Below are 27,207 nucleotides of genomic sequence, written 5' to 3' on the forward strand. Positions count from 1 at the left end.
CAAGAACAAGAATTTAAGTCGTTAAAATGATTGAATACGTAGCATATATACAACGATATGCTGGGTAAACTATAAAAGAAAAAAAGAATCATTGCATTACAGCCATTTGGTTGTGATGTGCTTTAAGAACTCCAGGAAAGTTAACCATAACGATTAGGTTACATAGTGACGTGCTTGTTCTTATTCTTCTGCGCGTGCATCTGGTTCACAGGAGAAATCATGACGTACCGGAGTGGAGTCTTCGACTGTTGACCTATTTTCTGACCAGTCTCAAAAACTGACCGTTTTAAACTGTGACACGCCGGCCGAGTAACACCCGGCGAAGGGACCTCCAGGCAGACCCCAAAATATGGGCTTTACATGAAGCCAGCTCGAGGCAAAAGCACACGATAGAAAACTCTTGATTACGAGGTCTGTCGTCGATGGCGTTGCCCCAGAAGGGATGATGGGCCCATGTGAAGTCAAGTGTGTGGATAGGTAGAATAACGTTTACCCAGCGTGCAGTCAATATTAATGACGAACTCCGGAAATAAATCTATCGGGTCAGTTTGTATGGGTTATGAAAGAGTGAATACCCTTGCTTTGATTGAGGCAAACTTTCCACACGTGTTCCTTGTCGCCGTGTTTCAGATACCCCTTGCTAATCGCTGGGCTATGATATTACGCGGGAAAGTTTGACTCCACAATTCAAAAAAGAAAAAGAAAATTTTCACTCTTTCTCAACCCAAAACTAAACCAGACAGAGCTATTTTTCTGAACATCGTCTATTTTGTGTATTGTATGGACAAAACATAATGTCATTCTGTGACTGCGTACAGGTCCAAAGGTCCCGTGAATGAGGTCAGCCGAGTGACTGAGGGGACGACGGTATGAGGCATGACACCCCCGCTCCAGATGACCACAACAACCACCACGACAACAACACCGACATCATCCCCACCACGAACAGCGACCACGACCACCAAGGATCTCCCCTAAGTATCTGGAGCCGAGGATCCAGTGGTCAATATTGCCCAGAAGATTGGTGGGCGAGTTGGAACGGGAGGTGGTGTGGGTGTATATGGCGCACTTCCTCAGCCTGCTGGCTAGAATGAAGTTCTGGCAGCGATTCCTCATCTTGGGTGAGTTGTGTGTGTTAGTGTGTGAGGGGGAGTGGGGTCCTCATCTTGGGTGTTGGTGGGTGGCGTTCGAGGCCAGTGTGTGTGTGTGTGTGTGTGTGTGTGTGTGTGTGCGTGTGTGTGTGTGCGCGCGCGTGTGTGTGTGTGTGTGTCTCTCTCTCTCTCTCTCTCTCTCTCTCTCTCTCTCTCTCTCTCTCTCTCTCTCTTATTCTCATATCCGTGGATGCGAGCTTCAGTTGATATGTGCCGCTCGTCTCTTTTATGTATAGATAGTTTGTGTGTCCATATGTGTTTTTCTATTTCAGGGGTGTGTGCAGGAGAGTGTGTCTGTCTGCCTGTGACATGTGAATACTCTTGCTTTGATTGAGGCAAACTTTCCACACGTACTCCTTTTCCACTTGGAGATGTGTAGCAAAGATATTGCGTCACCCATGAATCACTTTTTTCTCGTTGTTTTGCTCCCACCAAGACAGCAGATCTTGGCAAAAGCGTAACGTAAAAACTAGATTTGATGACGTTACCCGTACACGTGCTGAAAAGTTCCGTACACGTGCTGAAAAGTTCCACATCTGGATCTTGTCAGGAACTAACGTCATACAGGAGCTGACGTCATAAGACACATTTTGACATTTTTTTCGAAGTTTAGAGTGTTGTACATAAAGAATACTACATGGCTTGCTGTGTCGTACCAGATTTACACGAGTTGTTTTTTTAAATATTGAACTGCGAGCGAAAGCGAACTGTTCACTATTTGAAAAAGCAATGAGTGTAAATCTGGTACGAAACAGCAAGCCATGTAGTATTCTGTTTATCCTACATACTGTACTTACGTGTATTTTACTGAAAATGTCCTGCACTTGAGGCAGCTAAATTGAATACGCTTGTTTTGGAACCTCGATCTCTTCTAAAGCCTCGTGCAATCTATTACGTCAAAGCAAAGAAACGTCACTCTGAAAGTTTGGCGTGACGTGTTAGTTCTAAAGATTCATCGAGGGTAATTAGCGAGCGCAATTTGTGTTTCTATAATGACGTTTGTCTCAGTGACTTTGGCATCATAAGCAGTGAAAAAACAGGTCCCTGCCAGACTTGCTTGACATGACCTCATTTACATGATATACACACGTGTGATTTGAACGATTATTATCTCACGGGTGTCTCTCTCACGTATGTAGGAAAATTGTAAAGTTCTCTAAGCAGCCAAGCTTGGCAGTGTCAGATTAGACCTAAAGTTGCAAAACGAAGATGAATCATGAGTGCTTAGATTCTCCGTGAGAATGCATGTTTTTGAAGCAATTGGTCATTGATTAGCCAGAGTATACAACTTTGTAACACAGAAAGCCTTCGTCAAAGGAAACTGCTATCGGATTTGAATTTACACTAGAAGTAGCCCAAAACACCATGCAAGCGATCACAAGGAAGTACATTCCTTGCACAACTCCGAGCTGCAGACAGAGAAAGAAACGTGTTAGTCTGATTCTTGCAGGGTCCTCCTTCTTCCTGATGGGCACGCTCTACTACTACACCCTTCTGGACGCCAGCCTGGATCCCAACCTGCATGAGCACCGGCGGGCACTGGAGTCCCGTCTTGGAGCGTCCTCCTTCCGCAGCATCTTCAAGTCCTTCTCCATGCACCTGGACCCGGCCGTCTGCGCCATGCATCCCGGGGGAGGGGGAGCGGGAGGAGGGGGCATATCGAAGCCCCACCCCTATTCCAACATCTCCACGCTGGATGTGTTTCATGAAGCTCACTTCAACATACTGGCCGATGGCATGTACGAGCTGCCTTCGCCGCCTCCTGAATTCCCGAGGTAAGTGGGCATTTTCAGGAGAACCGTGTACTTTGTGGATTTGTAAGACATGATAACAATCAAAAAGCTTCAAATTCATCAGGTAGCCAATAAATGTCCTGCAAAAATCCCTTTATAAGTAAGTAAAACATGACGACAATCAAATATTCAAATTCATCAGGTAGCCAATAAAATGGCCTGTTAAAAACCAGTTTTTCTTTTTGAGATTTCTTATCCGGTTCGACTTTGTCAACAGTTTGAAAACTCGTGAAAGGACACTCTCAACCGCGTGTGCCAGGCTGGAGCATTGCTTTTGTTGGAAATCGTATGGTTTGGGCACGTTTTCAAAGTGAATGCAATTACATTGTGTACACATTTTTTTGTAAATACTGAGATTTAGCGAGAATATAATTATGGATAATGACAATAGACGGAAATTACTGTGGTAGTTGTTTTTATTTTATTTTTATTTGTGTACGCTGTTGTAAGAGTTTGACAGTGTCCGTTCAATGATAATGACCTTTTCCCGGCATGCACAACGGAGCTCATTGTTTACTGTGACGCCGCTATCGGACTGTTTACATCTTGCCTCAACTTCAAGGAATACAACTCTTCCACAATGCATAAAACTCTCGACAGAGCTCTTTCCGAAGTCATTGTCTATTCATAAGACTTGTTTTTACCAAGAGTCCTAAGACATCGTTTGTCTTCCCCAGGTTGAAGAAAGCAGACAACGGAGCAGGGGGCAAGGAGCCTTTAGAGAAAGACCAGAAAGCGGAGCAGGAGGAAGAAGAAGAACTGGAGCCCCTGAACGTGATCATCATGCCCCACTCCCACGTGGACCCTGGGTGGCAGAAGACGACCAACGAGTACTACACGGACCAGACCAAGCACATCTTCATCAACATGGTCAACAAGCTGACCGAGTACCCCGACCTGGCGTTCGTCTGGGCCGAGACCATCTACTTCGCCATGTGGTGGAACGAGCTGGAGGATGCTGTCAAGGTATGTGTGTGTGTGTTGAGAGGGGGTAGGTGTGGGAGTGGGTGGAGGGGGAAGTGTATGTATGGTTTTGTATACCTGTGCGTTCGCGGTTAAAGGACAGGGTTTTGTGAACAGAGAGAGAGAGAGAGAGAGAGAGAGAGAGAGAGAGAGAGAGAGAGAGAGAGAGAGAGAGAGAGAGAGAGAGAGAGAGAGAGAGAGAGAGAGAGAGAGAGAGAGAGAGAACTCACAACTCAGAACTTTATTACATAAGGATAAAGGTTTTAGGCTTAGCCTAATCTTCCAACCTGTCCTTCTATATATATATATATATATATATATATATATATATATATATATATATATATATCTATATATATATATATACGATTTGTGTGTGTGTGTGTGTGTGTGTGTGTGTGTGTGTGTGTGTGTGTGTGTGTGTGTGTGTGTGTGTGTCCGCGATGCACGGCCAAAGTTCTCGATGGATCTCTTTCAAATTTGGTGGCCATATTCAGGTACACCCCGGAATCAACCTGGTCGATGAGATATTTCAACACGTGCTCTCAGCGCGCAGCGCTGAACCGATTTTGGTTTTTCTCTGGATCCATTCCCAATAACTCTTCCTTATCTTCTCCAGTGTTTTCAGCGTTTATCTCCCTTCCTTCGTGTGGCGTCAATCCATATTCCCGTTTCCATTTTTAGAAGGTCACTGTCGACAACGCTCAATCTATATTCCCGTTAAACTATTTTTAGAAGGTCACTGTTACTCTTCTCCATTGTTTTGCGCGTTTATCTCCCTTCCTTTGTGCAGTGCGCCGGCAAAGCCGGCGTACACCCGGCAAAGCCGGGTCCCCGGCGCAGCCGGGTATTCTGCTCGACTTCTTCCTGGCGAAGCCGGCTACCCGGCGAAGCGGGTATTCATTCTAGTGGAACATATACAGACAATAATTGTAAACGAAAGCAAAGACTGCGCACATACACACACACACACACACACACACCCACACACACACACACATGCACACATATACACTGACACACACACACACACACACATGCACACATATACACACACACATCCCCCCCACACACACATGCTCGCGCGCGAGCATGAGCGTGCGCTCGCATACCTACACACATGCACATGCTATCATTTCATACCTAAAATGAACAGTATCTCATCAAAGTATTAAACTAGTAAAACATCAAAATAATGGTCGAGTATAAACATAAAAAATATTGGACTCGCAAAGTCATAAAAAACAAGACCAGACACAAACAATGGAAAAAATTTTTTTTTAATTTCTTAAAAAAAGTACAGCAATGTATTGCCGAACAGGGCCATATACAGGCAGCTTAAGTTTCAAGAAGAAGGGGGAGGGTGACGAGAGATTACGCATTCAGATTAACTACATATACAATATTTAAAAACAACAACACTTAAGAGCATTGCATACATTAACCGAGTACACAATGGAAACTGGACATCAGGGGCAGTTTATAGTGTGATCAAATGTGTGTGCAACTGCCTTTTAAAGGCCTTTAAGGATGTGGATCGTTTGATTTCTATTGGCAAAGAATTCCACAGAGATGATCCTGAAAAAGCTAAGCTGGATTTATAAAGATCTATACGAGGAATTGGAGGAAGTAAATTTTGAGACCCATACCTCTTCGTAACATGTGTAAAATAGGATTGCACATAACTGGGCACATCACCATGAACTAATTTATACATAAAGACAGCCTTATTGTATGCAAGGTGGGTTTTTAGGGGAAGGAAATTAAGGCTGTTTAACTTCATTTCTGTAGACATGTGCGATTCATACAGGATAAGTTTTGCAGCACGACGGTACAAAGAATTGAGTTTCAATAAGTGAACATCACTGCAGCCATCCCACAATGTCAAAGCAAAATTAATATGAGGCATTATATGAGCATGAACGAACATTTTTAATGTTCCAGACTTCGCATAATGTCTGAGTTTTGACAACAAATACAAATTCCTTGATAACACTTTGCAGAGGTTGCTTATGTGTGTTTGCCATTTCATTTCTTCATCGACAGTTACACCAAGTATGCGATGTTCTTTAACTTGCTGTATTTGAGTTGTACCAAAGGACAGTAATTTAAGAGGACTTATCTGATGCTGAGAGAGAGAGTCTTTTACCGAAATCTCAGTGCTAATGCTCCGCGCGGCCAGCTTCGCGAAGTATGCTTTGTGTAGTCGACTTCGCCCAGTTAAATTGAGCTTAAGGGGAGGTGGATGTGTGTGTGTGTGTGTGTGTGTGTGTGTGTGTGTGTGTGTGTGTGTGTGTGTGTGTGTGTGTGTGTGTGTGTGTGTGTGTGTGTGTGTGTGCATGTGGTTAAGGAGTCAAGGAATAAGAAGAAAACTCAGGAGAACTATAGGAACTTGTTGGTACAAAACGAAAAAGTGTATTCTAAAGACAGGCATGAAGTTCTCATGAGGCCGGAACATTCACTAGTTTTGCTTGAAATACCCGCAAGAAAAGATCATCCTTGTGCTAATGTAACGTTCAACATGGAATGTTACAGTATGCATTATATCGTATGTTACATCCAGGTCCACGTGAGGCGTTTGATACGTCGTGGTCAGCTGGAGATCGCCATGGGGGGCTGGGTGATGCCAGATGAGGCCTCCTCGCACTACGTGTCCGTCATTGACCAGCTGGTGGAGGGTCACCAGTGGCTGTGGGAAAACCTGAGGGTCAAGCCGCAGAACAGCTGGTCCATTGACCCCTTCGGCTACTCTGGCACCATGCCCTACATCTGGAAACTCGCAGGTAAGCTATAGGTTATACTGGGTTGCCATCCTCCAAATTCGACAGTTTCTGTATCAATTTGGATAAGAGATTATGGGTTCTCGGTTCGCGATGTTATTGAATCTTCCTTACAACCTTACACCATGCCTAACATCTGGACATTCGCGGTGAGCTAAATGTTACGCTGAGTTGCCATCCTCCGAATTCGGCAGTTTCAGGATTTTTTTTTAATTATTATTATGGGGAGCTTATATAGCGCGAACCACAACTGTGCTCTCCGCGCTTTACATATTAATTTCTGCCGTTTGAAATGGAATTTTTTTACAGACAGACAGACAAACAGACATTTTTTACACACAATATATAACGCATTCACATCGACCAGCAAACTTCAAGCCTATTAGGCGAACATTCACCTTTCACGGCCTATTATTCCAAGTCAAACGGGTATTTGGTGGACATTTTTATCTATGCCTATACAATTTTGTCAGGAAAGACCCTTTTGTCAATCGTGGGATCTTTAACGTGCACACCCCAATGTAGTGTACACGAAGGGACCTCGGTTTTTCGTCTCATCCGAAAGACTAGCACTTGAACCCACCACCTAGGTTAGGAAAGGGGGGAGAAAATTGCGGCCTGACCCAGGGTCGAACACGCAACCTCTCGCTTCCGAGCGCAAGTGCGTTACTACTCGGCCACCCAGGATCAATTCGGAAAAGAGATTATAGGTTCTGGGTTTACAATGATATGGAATCTTCCTTACAAACTAACACTATCCCTAACATCTGGATACTCGCAGTTGAGCTGAAGGTTACGCTGAGTCGCCATCCTCCAAATCTAAGAAATTGAGAATCAGTCATTAAATCAATTTTGAAAGGAGATTATAGGTTCTAGGTTCATGATGTTATTGATTCTTCCTTACAACCTTACGAGAACGTGATGCCAAGTAAAATGTGCCAAGGACACAACAAAGCAATTTGTTTTTTCAAAACGTGCACACGGGTTTTTTTTACCCCCCGCGGGTTAGGGGGAAGAATTTACCCGATGCTCCCCAGCATGTCGTAAGAGGCGACTAACGGATACTGTTTCTCCTTTTACCCTTGTTAAGTGTTTCTTGTATAGAATATAGTCAATGTTTGTAAAGATTTTAGTCAAGCAGTATGTAAGAAATGTTAAGTCCTTTGTACTGGAAACTTGCATTCTCCCAGTAAGGTCATATATTGTACTACGTTGCAAGCCCCTGGAGCAATTTTTTGATAAGTGCTTTTGTGAACAAGAAACAATTAACAAGTGGCTCTATCCCATCTCCCCCCCTTTCCCCGTCGCGATATAACCTTCGTGGTTGAAAACGACGTTAAACACCAAATAAAGAAAGAAAGACGTTTTTTTTTTTTTAGCGTGAAAGTAAACAGGGATGAGCACTTGTCACAGTAATATCACAATTTCGCTTCATCTATCTTGAAAACTAGGTTATAGGCAAGACAGTTATTCAGTGTTACCGGCACGGTTGGCCTAGTGGTAAGGCGTCCGCCCCGTGATCGGGAGGTCGTGGGTTCGAACCCCGGCCGGGTCATACCTAAGACTTTAAAATTGGCAATCTAGTGGCTGCTCCGCCTGGCGTCTGGCATTATGGGGTTAGTGCTAGGACTGGTTGGTCCGGTGTCAGAATAATGTGCCTGGGTGAGACATGAAGCCTGTGCTGCGACTTCTGTCTTGTGTGTGGCGCACGTTAAATGTCAAAGCAGCACCGCCCTGATATGGCCCTTCGTGGTCGGCTGGGCGTTAAACAAACAAACAAACAAACAAACAAACAAACAAAGTTATTCAGTGTTGCCCCAAAGAATGCCCCAGAAAAGCATACAATTCTGATATAATTCTCTGTCGTCTTTCTAGTATGGATAACATGGTGATTCGGCGAGTACACCAGGCAGTCAATAACTTTCTTGTCCATGACCTAGGTTTGAAGTTTTCCCCCCAAGAGATGCCCGAGAAAAGCAAACAATTCTTATTCATTTCTCTGTGGTCTGCCAGGTATGGACAAAATGGTGATTCAAGTTCACTCCATTTCTCCCGAAACCTAGGTTATGGGCAAGAAAGTTATTCAGTGTGAACGCAAGAGATGCCAAGACAGTTATTTACTGTGAATGTGCCCCCAAGAGATGCCCCAGAAAAGCACACAATTCTGATTCATTTCTCTGTGGTCTTCCAGGCATGGACAACATGGTGATTCAGCGAGTGCACCAGGCAGTGAAGGCCTCCCTCATGACCGAGGAGAGCATGGAGTTCCACTGGCGCCAGTTCTGGGACGCGAAGGGGACCACGGACATCCTGTGCCACGTCATGCCCTACATGCTGTACAGCATCAAGTTCACCTGTGGACCCAACCGATTCATCTGCCTGCTGTATGACTTTCGCTCCATCCCTGGGGAGCCCTCGGAGAGCCGCGCCAAGTCCATCACCGACGCCAACGTGGAGCAGTTCTCGGAGTACCTCTACAAGCAGTTCCGCCAAAAGTCTTACTTCTACAAGTACAACACCATCCTGGTGCCTCTTGGAGATGACTTCAGGTAAAGGGGTTATTTAAACAATTTTTTTTTTTTTACAGGATTTCATAATTATTTACAAACTAATTTCTCCCTCGAGATAATAAAGTCCAGTGTCTTTATATATCCAGTGTAAATGCTAAGATCCTAAAGTTGTCTATGTCTATGTTTAGAAGGTAAATCAGTACAAATGCTTTTCTCTTGGGAATTGATAAGTGGGCAGCGCTTTGCAGTAGCCACAACGGTTGGCCTAGTGGTAAGGCGTCCGCCCCGTGATCGGGAGGTCGTGGGTTCGAACCCCGGCCGGGTCATACCTAAGACTTTAAAATTGGCAATCTAGTGGCTGCTCCGCCTGGCGTCTGGCATTATGGGGTTAGTGCTAGGACTGGTTGGTCCGGTGTCAGAATAATGTGACTGGGTGAGACGTGAAGCCTGTGCTGCGACTTCTGTCTTGTGTGTGGCGCACGTTATATGTCAAAGCAGCACCGCCCTGATATGGCCCTTCGTGGTCGGCTGGGCGTTAAGCAAACAAACAAACAAACAAACAAACAAGTCGCGTAAGGCGAAAATACAATATTTAGTCAAGTAGCTGTCGAACTCACAGAATGAAACTGAACGCAATGCCATTTTTCAGCAAGACCGTATACTCGTAGCATCGTCAGTCCACCGCTCATGGCAAAGGCAGTGAAATTGACAAGAAGAGCGGGGTAGTAGTTGCGCTAAGAAGGATAGCACGCTTTTCTGTACCTCTCTTTGTTTTAACTTTCTGAGCGTGTTTTTAATCCAAACATATCATATCTATATGTTTTTGGAATCAGGAACCGACAAGGAATAAGATGAAAGTGTTTTTAAATTGATTTCGACAATTTAATTTTGATAATAATTTTTATATATTTAATTTTTAGAGCTTGTTTTTAATCCAAATATAACATATTTATATGTTTTTGGAATCAGAAAATGATGGAGAATAAGATGAACGTAAATTTGGATCGTTTTATAAATTTTTATTTTTTTTTACAATTTTCCGATTTTTAATGACCAAAGTCATTAATTAATTTTTAAGTCACCAAGCTGAAATGCAATACCGAAGTCCGGGCTTCGTCGAAGATTACTTGACCAAAATTTCAACCAATTTGGTTGAAAAATGAGGGCGTGACAGTGCCGCCTCAACTTTCACGAAAAGCCGGATATGACGTCATCAAAGACATTTATCAAAAAAATGAAAAAAACGTTCGGGGATATCAATCCCAGGAACTCTCATGTAAAATTTCATAAAGATCGGTCCAGTAGTTTAGTCTGCATCGCTCTACACACACACACACACACACACACACGCACAGACACACACACATACACCACACCCTCGTCTCGATTCCCCCCTCTACGTTAAAATATTTAGTCAAAACTTTAGGATGAAGCACACGAACAATCACAAGAACTGCTCATTTCACGCACAATTAGTGTTAGTTGCCTAACTAACACGGTATTGTTCTTACCTTCGGGGTACAAGTGGAACCATCAGCATGGCAACTACAGCCCAGAATTGCAAAATTCACCCACAACTTTTGTTGTACGTGTTATCCTGACCTTTGATTTCCTTACAGGTATACGAGCGGGAAATAGAGTAGGACCAGCACCAAAGCAACTACAACCCAGAATTGTAAAATTCACCCACAATTTATCTGTTACGTGCTATCCTGACCTTTGATTTCCTTACAGGTATACGAGCGGGAAATAGAGTAGGACCAACAGCAAAGCAACTACAACCCAGAATTGTAAAAATCACCCACAATTTATCTGTTACGTGCTATCCTGACCTTTGATTTCCTTACAGGTATACGAGCGGGAAATAGAGTAGGACCAACAGCAAAGCAACTACAACCCAGAATTGTAAAATTCACCCACAATTTATCTGTTACGTGCTATCCTGACCTTTGATTTCCTTACAGGTACGAGCGGGAAATAGAGTAGGACCAGCAGCAAAGCAACTACAACCCAGAATTGCAAAATTCACCCACAATTGACCTGTTACGTGCTATCCTGACCTTTGATTTCCTTACAGGTATACGAGCGGGAAATAGAGTAGGACCAGCAGCAAAGCAACTACAACCCAGAATTGTAAAAATCACCCACAATTGATCTGTTACGTGCTATCCTGACCTTTGCTTTCCTTACAGGTACGACCAAGAGGTAGAGTGGGACCAACAGCACGGCAACTACAGCCGGCTGATGAAGTACATGAACGGTCGCAAGGACTGGAAGATCAACGTCAAGTTCGGCACGCTCAAGGACTACTTCAAGCTGACCCGCCAGGAACAGCTGGGCAAGAAGTACGCCGGCAAGGACACAGACTTCCCCCTCCTGTCCGGAGACTTCTTCCCCTACTCTGACCGCAACATGGAGTACTGGACGGGCTACTACACCACGCGACCCTTTGACAAACGGTTCCAGAGAGAGGTATGCAATGCTTGGCATAGTCCAGAATTAACCTTGTGGAAGTGAGTGAAGAGCGACCATTTGAGATTCACTCACTTAGGGACCGTCAACCTCACACGGGGCTACTTCTGGGTTATTGCAAAATACTATTTACTGTGCCCGGGGGAACATGGTGGTTAGAGCGCTTGTTTTCCACACTGGGGGACCGGGTTCGATCCCCGAGTGTGGCTTCTACAAATACCCGATTTTTCCGAGCGCTCTTTCAATCGGGCTTTGACTGGGTATCTATCTGGCCATACTTAGGGCAGTGGAAGGTGAAGTCACCGAGAGAAAGGAGAAGGGCATTGCCATCAGAAAGCTGGACAGATCTTGATTCAATGCTTCCAAAAGAGTATCTTCTGAAGCAAGCATCTTAACATTAAAGGCACAGTAAGCCTCACGTAAACCATCACAGATACTGTCAGGCTTTTACACACAGTACAAACACCATTTCATTTAAACACTCACCGCTTGAGAACATTCTAGGTGCCCTCCGTAAAGAGCGAGCAATTTTCAAAGAATTTATTATTGCGTGGTTTATCTTACCTCTGAACCATCGTGAACCCGTGTAATCCAGTTTCCTTTTTTTCACAATTTAGCTGCCAGTTTGTCATTTCAATGCAAATCTCTGTAAGCTTATCTGCAATAGCACATTATTGTGTACCTTTGAATCTGAAATGCAACATTGAAACGGCTGCGAACTAGAGCAGTGGCGGTTAACGGTTCAGAGGAACTGGCACCAGGCAGCGTTGTCTGCTACGAGAACCACGACCTTGCGTGACCCTGCTTCCGGGCTATCTTATTTTAAACTTTCAAAACTTCGTATTGTTCTGATCTTGTCTTGATGCAAAAAGATTTCTTTTATGATTTAAGAATGTGTGTGTAACAAGCTGTCAATTTATTATTTAGATTTCAAAAGTTAGGTCAGAAGCGCAAAAAAGCACCGTCCGATTGTCTGACAGACAATCTGCAAAATTAATTCTTTGAAAATTGCTAGCTCTTTACGTAGGGCACCTAGGATGTTCCCGTTCGGTGAGCGTTCAAATGGAAGGGTGTTTGTACTGTGTGTAATAGCCTGACAGTATCTGTGATGGTTTACACGAGGCTTACCATGCCTTTAATAATAGTAAATAGCTGCATGTCACTGCAGTATCCTATTTGTAACAACAACAAAAAGTAGTTTAGGCAGCTTGGCTGCTATTAGCTGCGGATGACTGTATTAAGACTTTTGTATGCACTTGGTTATGTCTCCGATTGGAGCTAACACCTGATTATATGAGATGTTGGCCATACTGACTCATGTAGCATTTATGAAGGAATATTGCATTGAGGGAAACTACCTACAGTTTTTCCGCATTTTCTCCATAAACATTAATTGTTGATGTCCTGTGTTCACAGGTGCAAGGTATGATCCAGGCAGCCGACATCGCGGTCACCCTGACCTACGCCCTGTACAAGCGGTGGGGGCTGGAGGTGCAGGAGAAGTTCTTCCACCTGGCCTCCATGATGCAATCCGCCCACCGCGGACAGGGACAGTTCCTCCACCACGACGCCATCACCGGCACCTCCAAGGACTTTGTCGTCATCGACTTTGAGTCCCAACTGCTGGCGGCCTACTCCGCTACCCAGTCCGTCATGAAGATGGCGCTGCAGGCACTCATCACCAAGGGCAAGGTTGAAACGCCCTACGTCTTCAAGCCGGAGACTGTGCGGAAGGCGTACGACATGCCTCCGAAGAAAGTGAAGCTGGCAGTACACGAAGGGGGGTTGAAGGTGTTCGTGTACAACCCCCTGCCCCAGTACCGGCAGCAGCCCGTCCACCTGCTGGTGGACACCAACAAGTTCTTCATCAAGAACCACCTCAGGGAAATCATTCCGTGTCAGATCAACCCTGTGTGGCAGGAGGATGAGGCCACGGGCGTGGAGTCCAACGTGTATGAGATTGTGTTCGTGGCGGACCTCCCTCCGTTAGCCACACTACCGTTCATGATTTTCAGAGACACGTCTCTGACAAAGACCTCCTACCCAGCCAAGCTGTCTGTGTTCAATTCAGAAACGCTGGTGGTTCCGCCGCAGACGCTATTCTCTCAGGAACAGCCTGAGCCAGCCAGGACTCAGCCCGTGGCCATTCAGAACGACAAGGTCCGTATCCACGTAGACCCCAAGACGGGGCGGTTGATAGACCTTGAGGAGAGGGCCACGGGCAATGTGACTGTTCTCAACATGCTACTGGAGGTCTACCGATCCCAAGGCAGTGGGGCCTACATATTCCACCCCAAGAGTGGGTCGGAGCCGCTCATCAGCAACATTCCAGTGATCAGGGTGGTGGAGGGGCCGGTGGTGAGCCAGCTGACCGTGGTGTACGAGCCCTACATCACCCAGACCTTCACCCTCTACCACCACCCCGCCCTCCTCTCCTCCGCCCTGCACGTGCGCAATGACCTCAACATCCTGACGCTCAGGGACCGCGAGGTCATCATGCGGATGAAGACGGACCTGAAGATCAAGAAGCCCGAGTTCTTCTCCGACCAGAACGGGATGCAGTTCATCCGGCGCAGGACCAACGACAACGTCGGTCTGGAGGCCAACTACTACCCGCTCACCTCGGGGGCCTTCATAGACGATGGAGAGCGAAGGGTGTCGCTGCTGACCGCTCAGCCGCACGGCGTGGCCAGCCTGGACTCGGGGTGGCTGGAGCTCATGCTTGACCGCCACCTGCTGTACGATGACGGGCGGGGCATGGAGGAGGGGGTGACGGACATCAAGCCCGTCACCAGCGAGTTCATGCTGATGGTGGAGAGACGACCAGACGGTCACCAGAGACCTCAGGCAGACTACAAGACGGGCGCACACAACGCCTTCCCCTCCCTCCTCTCCCTCTCCCTCTCGGACCGCCTGCAGCAGCCGCCCCAGGTCTTCTACAGCGAGATCGACTCCGACATTTTCTTCGGCTTTTTACAGCCTATGAAGGTGGCCCTGCCCTGCGACGTGGCGCTGCTCAGCCTGCGCAGCCTTGCCACGGGCAACCTCAACTACAACGGCACCAGCCTCATCCTGCATCGCAGGGCCTATGACTGTGACTTCACGGCTTCTGACATGCAGTGCGCCGCGTCGGGCAAAAGCGTGACGTTTAGCGCATTGTTCAAAGAGTTCGGGCTGGGTGTGCAGACTGTGAAGGAGACCAGCTTGACTCACCTGCATCACAAACAAACTCTGCCCATCGGTGCCAACCTGGACTTGCAGCCAATGCAGATTGCTTCCTACCACATCACATTTTGAGAGATTCAGTTCCGTTAACAGTTATTTCGAAGAGGTTCATCCCGAAACATTCACATGTCGTACGGCGAAGTTGCTTCTCATCTACCATACCACAGCGATTCAAGCCCTAAAAAAACACCAATAGAGATGTTCATCCCTGAACACTCACATATCGTGCTGGCAAAATTGCTTCCCATTGTTGTGCTCTGTTCGTGTCTGTGTAGACAACACGCGTAGAGACCTCCCAAAAGATGTTTTCTACCGCAACATTTTCTGATCGGTTCAGTTCGGTTTGTGCCACATCATATGCTGATCGGTTCAGTCCGGTTTCTACCACATCAAATTCTGATCGGTTCAGTCCAGTTTCTGACTCATCATATTCTGATTGGTTCAGTCCTGATGAACGCTGGGGGATACACATGCCATGTTGGTAGAGTTGCTTCTCATCGTTTTGCTTTGTCCATATCTGTGTTAACTAATGAAAAGACCTCAAGTTTAACTAGAGGCAATTTCTACCACTACATTCAAAGCGGTTCAGTCCTGATAAAAACACATCTTCATGCGAGAACATTTGCTTCTCTTATTGTTTCCATGTACATATTCACGAAAAAAAGTGTTGCAAAGATGCCATGTCAGCTCTGTAAAGTCCTGCAGCCCGTAAGGATTGCTCCCTACCACATCAAGTTTTGAAAATAACTGCTTGGCCCCTTATTTTTTGTCCTTGTTCTTGCAGAAGCGTGCAGGCTATCATTATGTGTGTTGCAAGTTGGTTCCTATCATATTCTCCGGCAGCGGCCGAGTTCTGATAAACACTCATGCAAAGTGCCAATAGCGAAACACGTCGTGTAGGCAAAATTGCTTGGCCTAAACCTCTCCGTAGAATAGTTAAGATGTCTCATGCGGGCCGTTTTATACCACATTTCTTTATGATGTTTTTTTCCTCTCCCTTGGATGACCTTGTGGGTGTATCGTGACCTAGTGGGTGTGTTGTGATCTAGTGGGTGTCTTTTGACGTACCTCTTAGGTGTGTTGTAGATTACAAACTGCTACATCTTTTATTTATGTCCTGTTCTAACGGGGACCCATGGAACCATTGGAAGATATGTAGTCTCTCTAGATATCGCCGATTGGGAACGCAGAGTTGGAAAGAGTAGAACCAATATTTTTGAAAAAGTTTCTTTCGTAATTTTTATTTTTTTTTATATTTTTTTTTATATGTATATCAATTTAAAAAGGGCTCATAAAGTGGTCATGGCCCCTAGATCTCTCCGTGTATCATCCTACATTTTGATCTGCAAAGGCTTAAGAGACACGTATGAATCTGTTCACTACCCATTCGTAGTTCTTTCTCTTCGAAGTATTTATACAGCTGGCGAGATGTACACTGATGTACTGATAATTTCAGTAAACACACCAAACAAATCATTTGTAATGTTTTCGTATCGCTCTAACAAGAACTATGACGGTCTATTTTTACTGCCGAGCGATGGCTCTAATTTAGATATAGGTCCAATTCATTCTTCTTACTCGGCGTGACGTTATCAAATGGATCGGCTAGCTTTAGCCCTAAGGGGCACAACTCCGCTCATACTCTCTTCGCGCCGCCATATTGGATGCCGTCTTTGTTAGTTTTCTTCATTGCACTCTTGTTCTTTTTGCGTATTTCACTGTGCATGCAGACAAAATGAAGAAAACTGTGCATGCATGCGTCCAAAGGGGATCTGCCTTTTTAACACAACAGCACAACATAAAAAGTAAAGCAAGAATACATTATTATATTCATTTATTTATTCTTTATCTCAAATTACCATGCAGACAGTGCACCAAAATTCACAAGATAAAGCTCTCAAGACAGGCAAATGAGGTACAATGCAGCTCAGGTAACTACTGCAAAGTATAATTTTCAAAGCATCCTATCACAGTGTTCACTCTAAAGGCACAACCGATGGACAATTGTTGATTAGCGCACTGCCGCCACACAGCAAAAAAGAACCAGTTATAATCGTCTTCTCCGCTCAGTAACTTCCTTCCAGTTGTCACCCTGATGGTAAACAACTTTAGGGATCCTAAAGTGTGCCTGCTGACTGCAGTTTTTGGCCACACAACGTGTCATTTTCACTTTTGTCGAGTCGCCACCCAACGCTCAAGCACTGTCAGAGATCGTGCAAGGCATCCAACATGGCGGCGGATGACCAATTCCAGAGAGTTACGACCCGTGATTCTCATACCGCGCGCGCCGAGTAGAAATGCTGTTGTTAACTTGAGTTTCTGCAATGGGCCTATAATGAATATATAACAGTGCAGAATGAAGAGGTCACCGCTGCGGTTGCATGCAATACAATGATGCCAGTGTACTCTTACCTGCTGTTGCCTGGTCCAGGATCAATTCAGACATTAAGCACGCCGCTGAAAATGTGTACCTCATTGCCAGAGATTCGTGATTATATCGTCTCTGCAACCAGTGTTCAGCTAACGCCCCTAGTTTTAATCACAGCAAAAATAATGCCGTAGAAGTGACGTCACATAGGCCTACTGAAAGTAGAGTAACCAGTTCAAGATTCAGTTGGTCTGAGCCGGGACGAACCTCAAACGGGTCTAATTAGGGCGATTGACTTTCTCACTTTTGTGTGTGTGTCTCTGCTGACAGAGGTTCTTTGGTAACATAGTGAAAGCAGAATGAACAGTTTGAGGGGCACTCGGTGTGGTGACGAACCTCATACAGGGCGAATCGGTGCGGGAGATGGCGTTTATCGCTTCTTTTGTTTTTACGCTGCTGTCACTGTCAGGAAATTACAAGAACCTTATCAATTCGTTTGTACTTTAAATCGTGTTCCTGCTCTGCTTACCAAATTTTTCGACAGAAAATATAGACTTTGCAACCGCTCACAGCAATGTCCCTGCTTCCACCATTCTGCAGCGAACTTCATTTATTACATGAACGCCGTATCAGTGACACTGCAAACAGTTTTATATGACGTTATTACACATTCAGACGAATGATTATGTTGGGCACGCAAGGCTTCAGAGCTTTGCCTAAGCAGTCAACATTTTCATCTTCAGAGCTTTGCCTTTGCCTACGTGCGGTGATGTGGCAAGATGGGTTCAAAACTGGGACTGTGTTCTGTGTTTATGTGCGGTTAAACTCTGGTAAACTGAAACACTGTGACATTGTGTGGTCAACAGGGAGGACGAGACTACATCATCTGGTCAGTTACTCTATGTGTTTAAGGAACGTGGAACAGTGTTCTTACCCTTAGTGAATATAAGAAGACCGTTCTTGAAGACCGACTTTACACAGCAAAATCTCTGTTGAAGTTACATTTTGCGGAACAGAAACTGAAAGAAACCGGCATCAAAAAGAAACCGGCATCGGAAGACAGTGACGTTTGTGAGAATTTCGTTTAATTTCCTTCTTTTTGATTTGTTTTTGTTCTTTTTCTTTATTTTTTTGTTTTCCAACATATTGATGTAAAACCAGAAGAACACGTTCCATGGCAACAGAATTATTTAAAAGCAGGACGGTGTTCTTGTTATACTGTTTTCTATTTTGACAATGTCTTATCATATACACTGATAAGGCAGTGAGGATCGAAGTATCGTGTATATATCCGTACCATGTCTTGCTGTGTGTGCGTGTGCGTGTGTGTGTGATCTCAATTTTGTTCATGGCCATTTCAGATGATGTAAATAATTGATGCCAATAATTACTTTTATCATTTCAACTTGATTGTCTTTATGTACAGCAAACTTCAGTTTTATAGATATATATGACAACGGGCATAACAAAATGTGTCAACAGTAGAGATAATAATCTTGATATCTAAAGCAATTTCCTTTAAGAGCCTCATTCGTTTTCATTAAGTATACTGGGGACAAAGGCCCTGAAATGGGCTTCACTTTCATAAGTATCATCACCTGTCTTATATATGCATACGGTATTGATGCTTGCTTCATGTATTAAGTATCATTTTAACCGCAACCGCACACTCATTTACCACACTTGTTGTCACACACGCCGCTTTGTAAAGACGATGTTGATGCATGTATGCAAACCCAGTTAACATCTATTGTCATGTATATCGCTGCTTGTAAGTATCGCAGTCGCGGTTGTGGGTGTTTAAAACTGAAGGGTATCTTTTCTTCGTTATGACCGCATGCTAGCTCCAGACTCGAAAAATTACAAAGAACCCCGTCACTGGTGTTTTGTTTCCTCTCTCAAAATTAAAAATGTCGTGTCAGCGACAGTGTCTTAGGTTTTTACAATTTTATCTTGGTGAATTTTAAGACGGATAAATCTTGAGGTGACACAATTACACCAACCTGCACAACAACACCAATACTTATGATACTTTTTTTTCTTCAAATCTCTGCTCTCCGTCGCAGAATCGCTCGCAAAGGCAGAAATTGCTTAGTTTTCCTCAATAAGTTTTTAAACATATTTTTAAACAAACCATCCCGACTATATCTCCCGATATAGCCCTGTAAGAGTGAAGTCTCAAACTGAACTGAGGGAAGAGTGAACAAGTGATATTCAGTCAATGTGACGACAAAACTTAAACGGGGCTATTTCGAGAGATTGACACCTTGATCGTATCAAGCGTTTTGTTCTTTGTGATTCTTTACTGTTGGTGCTAATGTGCTGTCAAACGCCCCCCGCGGGTTAGGGGGAGTCCCATATTGGTTGGGACGAGAAAGAATTTACCCGATGCGCCCCAGCATGTCGTAAGAGGCGACTAACGGATTCTGTTTCTCCATTTACCCTTAAGTGTTTCTTGTATAGAATATAGTCAATGTTTGTAAAGATTTTAGTCAAGCAGTATGTAAGAAATGTTAAGTCCTTTGTACTGGAAACTTGCATTCTCCCAGTAAGGTAATATATTGTACTACGTTGCAAGCCCCTGGAGCAAATTTTTGATTAGTGCTTTTGTGAACAAGAAACAATTGACAAGTGGCTCTATCCCATCTCCCCCCTTCCCTCCGTCACGATATAACCTTGAATGGTTGAAAACGACGTTAAACACCAAATAAAGAAAGAAAGAAAGAAAGTGCTGTCAAACCTCGAAGACGGTCAACACAATGTGTACTAACACCCAGAACCAGATTGTAAACATGTCATGACACCCACAGTACGATAGGTGATGAGAGTGAGAGAGAGAGAGTGAGAGAGAGAGTGAGTGTGTGTCACGGTGTGTGTGTGTGTGTGTATGTATATGTGTGTGTATGTGTGTATATGTATGTGTGTGTGTGTGGGTATATATGTGTGTGTGTGTATATGTATATGTGTGTGTGCCACGGTGTATGTGTGTACTACATGACGAACGCATGCCAATGTTGGAAGTAGGGTGTGGTATATATAATGGATTTGTCCTGCAAATGCATTTCATATTAAACAATGATTCCTTTGATTATAATTGCGTTTATCGTGTTCAAATAAATCACACCATGTTGGTTTCTATGTTTACATGCCGAGATTAACTACATGTGTTTGCGAAAACTGCCTCTGGTCGGTGATAGAACGGTTAGAAGTTGAATGCGGTTCATGTTACTCTCATTTGTTCTGTCAGACAATGTCCATAGCTCTTGAATGATTATTTTGTTTTAAACCCGTGAAAACTGGGGAAAGACTCGACGTGTGTGTGTGTGTGTGTGTGTGTTCGTGCGTGCGTGCGTGCGAGATGGGAGGGGGGGCAGAGAAGAGAGAAATTGAGAGTATGCATGTAAGCTCATGTGCCAGTCACGAAATTGAAATGTTTATTTGCACACTGTTACTTTGGCACATTATATAGCGAGTCTGCATCTTCGGGCAATAGTCAATACCAGTGAAGCAAATCTCTTCCTATGTTATGCTAAAAGGTTCAGGTCGCGGATTTGGTGGCTTCTCTAAAAAAACGCTTGTAAGGAGAAGCAGATTCTAAGGTGTGGCAGACCAAGGGACGCAATTCGTAACTTTTTAGATATTTCTTGGGCCACACACGTGTTATGCCCCCTGAAGTGTGTGTGTGTGTGTGTGTGTGTGTTATTATTCTTTTTGTTTTTAATGGAACAAAAGTCATTAGATGCCTTTTGTTCCATTAAGAAACAAAAAGAATAACACACACACACACACACACATGCACACACACACTTCAGGGGGCATAACACGTGTGTGGCCCAAGAAATATCTAAAAAAAAAAAGTCATTAGATGCCTTCAAAGATGTACAAACATCATTTCTAATTTCATGGATTATGAGGCTGCTGGACGGAAGTAACGCAAAGTGGCAACAGATTCCATTAGCATCATTTTTAAATCTGGGCGAACGCTTATGCTGTCTGCGCTCAAATGTGAGTGCAGAAAATTTTAAAGGACTAGGTACCATAAAGCAATATTTCTGGAAACAAGCTTTTATCACCTGGCTAAACAATAAACACAAGATCAAAGAAATAAGCAGTAATGAACAGCAGATAAGTGTACGCAATCAAACCTTATGGAATAATACAAATATAAGGTACAGGAAGCAAACACTATACATGAATGACTGGATAAAGGCTAAAATATGCGTTGTTAAAGATGTTTTTAACGATAACGACATGTACTCTTTTGAGGAAATATGTGAACGAACTGGATATAAACAGTCTCGCCTATTTGAATATAATGCAATACAGACTGCCATTAAAGCTCTATTATTGCGTGATACGGGTCAGGCCCGTTTTGATCATATACCATTTACTATATACAATTATCTCCACGCCAAATCCGCCTAAAGATGTTAAATTATGAGATAAAGGAGCCAAGCTCAGCTGGATTTTGGTCGAACAAATTAAATATTACATTAGAAGATAAACACTGGAAATTAGCTAACGAATGCTCGACAGAAACCCGTCTTCGTCTATTGCATTGGAAAATTTTACACAATATATATCCCACCAATATTTTGCTACATAAGATGGGAATTCGTTAAACAAATCTCTGTCAGTATTGTAACGAAACCGACTTCATCGAGCACTTTTTTTGGCAGTGAAGAGCAGTGCAACCCATATGGCAGGAATGTCAAGGGTACATATTTAAATATACAGGCAAAAATATAAAGTTAAGCTGCGAAGAGGCTCTTTTTGGGTATTTCACACGTGATATCCCCAGAGAGAAAACCTTCATAATTAATCACCTTATATTGATATCGAAAATGTGCGTAAGCCAGTTTAAGTACGGAAATCCAAAAACTAACATGAAGATCTTATTTCAGAACCAAGCTCGACTTCGAAATCTCTAGTAAAATTGAACTGTGTATAAGAATATAGATAACTAGTAGTATTGTGCTGTTAATGTAAAGTTATTTATATATGCGCTGTATGATGCTGTGCTGAAAACTAGTACTGTAATTGGATTAATTAACTTGTTATGTATTGTCCCGCTGAAAATGTATTATATAACAGAATTATGGGAACAACAACAACAACAACACACACACACGCACACGCACACACACACACACACACACACACACACACACACACACACACATATGCACATACACGCAAACATTAGTTAAATTGTTGTTGAATTAAAAAGTAATTTAATGGAAATGTAACCTGTAATGTAAAAGAAAACAAAAGTAAAATTTCATTGAAAAAAAAATAAATAAAAAGACCAATGAAGAAGGATATGCTCACCGCCCAAAAAGAAAGAAAGAAAAAGAAAAAAAAACGAAAGAGGCAAAAAAGATGGGTTGAAGCAGCCTTGCATGCAACTGAGGTCAAAAAAAAAAAAAAAAAAAAGTCATTAGATGCCAATACATTCAGCTTTGTTTGATATACAGAAACCTTTGCGGGCAAATAAAAAGGATTTTAAGTTGGCTACTTTTTTTTTATGAAACCCTAACTCATGTATCAAATTATGTGAAACTGGACGAGAACATTAACTCTTATGCTGGGATTTGTTATGGTCTTTTGACTTTGCACATTGGGTTGTTAATTAACTGAGTATAACTCATCGTCAGCAAAAATCAAGGACAGAGTCTATATCCGTTTTTCAACAAGAGTGTCTAAAAATTCATTTGCGACTGAAAACGTATTTTCGCACCGCATATTTTAATCTAAAATATTGTCAAATTGCTTGATACATGACTTTTTTTCTCTCGATATCAACAACAAACAAGCGAACAAACAATGCAGAACAAGTTCATATGTATTGAAGTTTTAATTTAGGAGAATTTTCCTGAGAACATGATTGCATTATTTTATTGTACACCTTTTCTAACATGTAAACGCTTATTATAACCGACGGTCACATTTTAGTCAAGAATAGTGACTAAAAGTGTGTGTGTGTGTGTGTGTGTGTGTGTGTGTGTGTGTGTGAGAGAGAGAGAGTGAGAGAGAGTGAGAGAGAGAGAGAGGGGGGGGGGGTCTGAGATTTTTTTTCCGTTGTTTCAGTACCATCTGCTTCGGGTTAAACAAAACCAAAATAACTTACAAATGTTGCTACCGCTTCAAAACATCCATGGTGAATCAGAGAGAAGTGTATCGCAGTTTCTATCCATTTTGAGCATTTATCATTGTATCAACCCATATTTCATATAGGCTACTGACATTTTGTGTACTTGGCAATGCGCTGGTGTGGTTAGAGATTGACTGGCCCCAGTGCAATATACTTGACTGTAAACCTGCAGTTGTTGCTTTTTGTGGTCTTTTTTGTTTGAACTTATAACAGATGACGATGTTGTCATTTCAAGTTTTGTGCGTAAAGCTGCTATAAATACTGTCGTTGAAAGATTTTTTCTTAAAATCGCATTCATGTTTACCAGGATTTCATTATCATTGAATTGTATGGTTGAATTTTATGGTTGATGCGTGTTTCTTATTTCAAGAAGTATGTCTAAATCTTGTGTAGTTAGGCCTATTACTTTCTAAGGAATAACTGACTAATACATTAAAGGTAACATCCTTCCCGTGAAAACCATTACGTACGCCGTTACTAGTAATGATAACAACACATTTGGTTTTTAAAGCGCATACATCCAGGGAGACTTAGAGGGCTGTAAAATCATTTGAGGACAAAATGTAACGATATTGACAGTGTGTTCAGACATACAGACACACACACACACACACACACACACACACACACACACACGCGCACACACACACACACACACACACACACACAAACATACAAACACACACACACACACACACACACATAAACACACACGCACGCACAAGTGTAAGGATATTATTAGTCTTTGTGAAGGCCGCCGGGACAGATCTGAGTCAATGAGCATTATGAGTTATTTCTAATATGCTGACTGTTAGCAAATGTTAGTGCCCCCCGCGGGTTAGGGGGAAGAATTTACCCGATGCTCCCCAGCATGTCGTAAGAGGCGACTAACGGATTCTGTTTCTCCTTTTACCCTTGTTAAGTGTTTCTTGTATAAAATAGTCAATTTTTGTAAAGATTTTAGTCAAGCAGTATGTAAGAAATGTTAAGTCCTTTGTACTGGAAACTTGCATTCTCCCAGTAAGATAATATATTGTACTACGTTGCAAGCCCCTGGAGCAAATTTTTGATTAGTGCTTTTGTGAACAAGAAACAATTGACAAGTGGCTCTATCCCCTCTCCCCCCTTTCCCCGTCGCGATATAACCTTCGTGGTTGAAAACGACGTTAAACACCAAATAAAGAAAGAAAAGTAAAGCAAATGTTATCGGCAGAACAAGAGAACAAAAATGTTATTCACAATCTAGCGTAACAGCTGGTTAGCCTACTATTGTTCTGGTGTGGATAAACTTCGTACACGCATACACTCCCTGCAAATAGGATGCAATGACAGGAAAAACAAAAAAAAGCCGATACGCTTAATAACAACAAGTAAGAGTCATCCTAAAAGTGCAGATAGTATACTGAAAATGTTCTCGTCATTATGCCGTTAAAATGTCTCTCGTGTTTTCTGTGACACGGGAAGGAATGTGTGTTAACCATCAGTGTGTATATGGTATGAATGAGAACAATTATATTTCTGACATGTTCCTGCTATGGAAACTGCAGACAAGTCTTGGCGCTGGTAATTGCTTTTGAAATTGAGAAATAAACCACTTTGCGGAGATTAACCATCCTTTGTGTGTGTGTGTGTGTGTGTGTGTGCGTCCGTGTGTGTGTGGCGGTGTGTGTGTGTGTGTGTGTGTGAGTGAGTTGTGTGTGTGTGTGTGAGTTTGTGTGTGTGAGTTTGTGTGTGTGAGTTTGTGTGTGTGTGAGTGTGTGTGTGTAACCGAGTGCCGAAACACCACAATCACCTTTGGAGGCGAAGTCCAATCAAACAGGATTGAGAATTTTAGAGCTTATTTCTAAGCCCTATAAAAACTGTTATGCATTCGCAGAGGAATCCATGAACATACAGAGAGACAAAAGCCGCCAGACCCCATCACAAACAGAACTCTACAATCCACAGGTGTTGCCTTGCGAGCTATAAATAGCTCGCAACTTCTAAGGCGAACATCTCTGCAGAGTCTGCTGTGAAGGGCGACGGTAGTTGCCCTGTCACACTCGCCCCCGTTTGAATTAACTTTGTCCCCAAAGTTCCGAACCATGTACCCGCCAAGCTGAGGTCCCTCCCAGGTTCGTGGAATGGGAACAGCACGAAAATGATTCAGTGGCCATAACGCCATTCCTGAACATGTCATGTCGAGTCCCATCCTGTCGACGACGCCAAATGTAACCGAGTGCCGAAACACCACAAACAGAACTCTACAATCCACAGGTGTTGCGGCCTTGCGAGCTATAAATAGCTCGCAACTTCTAAGGCGAACAACTCTGCAGAGTCTGCTGTGAAGGGCGACGGTAGTTTCCCTGTCACATGTGTGTCGTGTCGGTGTACACTTTTCAAAAAGAGTTAAGGATCACTTTTTTACAAGCACGCCACACAAAACAGACAAGACCGAATTCTTTCATTTTTTTTAAATTATATAATTGAACAACCAAGGAGTAATGACAAACAAAGCAAAGATCGAACGCGGCAGCGACAATTTACCAGAGTGTGTCAAACGTGACAACCCTCAAAAATGGAATTCACAACAATGTGAATCAGTGTCAATAACGCGTGTGCTCTCCGTTGTGTCCCAGGCATTCAACACATCGTTGGTGCATGGAGTGGATCAGGTTGCATATGAATGCTCTGGGAACTCCATTCCACTCCTGCTGGAGCTATTGCAGCTGTTGACCCAGATTAATAGGCAGGAGGAGGGTGATGTTGCTGTACCCGACGACAAAGCTCGTCCCACATGACTGTGCTCTATGGGGTTCAGGCACAGAGATATGAGAATAGAGCCACCAAGCGCTGTGCTGGCAGGGGAAACGATTGCAGCTACCGGGCCGCCATTTCGCTGTGCCCATCCCACAGCCTGACCAGTGTACATTTCAGTGGGAATGTGGCACACTGGGCTTCTTATCTCCGTCGGTTGATTAGAATCAGCATATTGTTATTGAGTAATGAAGAAACTATTCAGAAAATGATATGATCTGCTAGTGGCTGTACCTGGTGGATGGAAGGGGGAGAATGGTATTTCTTACCGCATACTAAATACGTTACACTGATCGAAAGAGAGAAAAAAACGGGCGCACAGTCACACACACGAACGAACGAACGAACGAACACACACACACACACACCTGAGACAGAGACTGTCAGACAGATTGAGACAAAAAGGTTATACGAAACCAAGAACATTAATTTTATAACAATTGAAAAAATGATGCAAAACCAGTTAGTGTCACAAGAGAAGCCAATCAGACGAAGCAAACATCAAGATGACAAAGTTAAACAAATTTGTAGATGTTATTCATAAACCTCTCTCTCTCTCTCTCTCTCTCGCATGATGTTGACTGAAAGTGCAAGCTGCACTATACCACTTAATTCACATCAATTAACTCGCAATTGACCTCAATGCAATGCATTTTGTGTACATATATGTATAATGTGTTTTTACTTAAGTTATTTGTTAAAATGTAGAATTTTAGTTTTTCTATTTTCTATTTTTTTTATCTTGTATTTTTATTTCATTTTTTGTAGTTAGTCTCTCTTTATTCATCTTTCGGATGAGAAAAACCGAGGTCCCTTCGTGTACACTACATTGGGGTGTGCACGTTAACGATCCCACGATTGACAAAAGGGTCCAGGAAAGGGTCTTTCCTGGCAAAATTGTATAGGCATAGATAAAAATGTCCACCAAAATACCCGTGTGACTTGGAATAATAGGCCGTGAAAAGTAGGATATGCGCCGAAATGGCTGCGATCTG

General features: G+C 43.3%; 1 protein-coding gene across 1 annotated transcript in view; it reads left to right on the plus strand.

Moving 5' to 3' along the window:
- LOC138953807 (alpha-mannosidase 2x-like) overlaps positions 1-20,561 on the plus strand; it is a 41,909-nt gene extending 21,348 nt beyond the window's left edge. The window contains exons 2-8 of the mRNA XM_070325741.1: positions 819-1,121; positions 2,602-2,926; positions 3,622-3,910; positions 6,471-6,690; positions 8,879-9,236; positions 11,390-11,669; positions 13,086-20,561. Of these exons, the coding sequence (XP_070181842.1) occupies positions 1,061-1,121; positions 2,602-2,926; positions 3,622-3,910; positions 6,471-6,690; positions 8,879-9,236; positions 11,390-11,669; positions 13,086-14,966 (3,414 nt within the window). The 5' untranslated portion in view covers positions 819-1,060 and the 3' untranslated portion in view covers positions 14,967-20,561. The remainder of the gene's footprint in view (positions 1-818; positions 1,122-2,601; positions 2,927-3,621; positions 3,911-6,470; positions 6,691-8,878; positions 9,237-11,389; positions 11,670-13,085) is intronic.
- Positions 20,562-27,207: the final 6,646 nt, after the last annotated feature.

The sequence above is a fragment of the Littorina saxatilis genome, linkage group LG17 (assembly GCF_037325665.1).
Source record: "Littorina saxatilis isolate snail1 linkage group LG17, US_GU_Lsax_2.0, whole genome shotgun sequence".
Lineage (NCBI taxonomy): Eukaryota > Metazoa > Mollusca > Gastropoda > Littorinimorpha > Littorinidae > Littorina > Littorina saxatilis.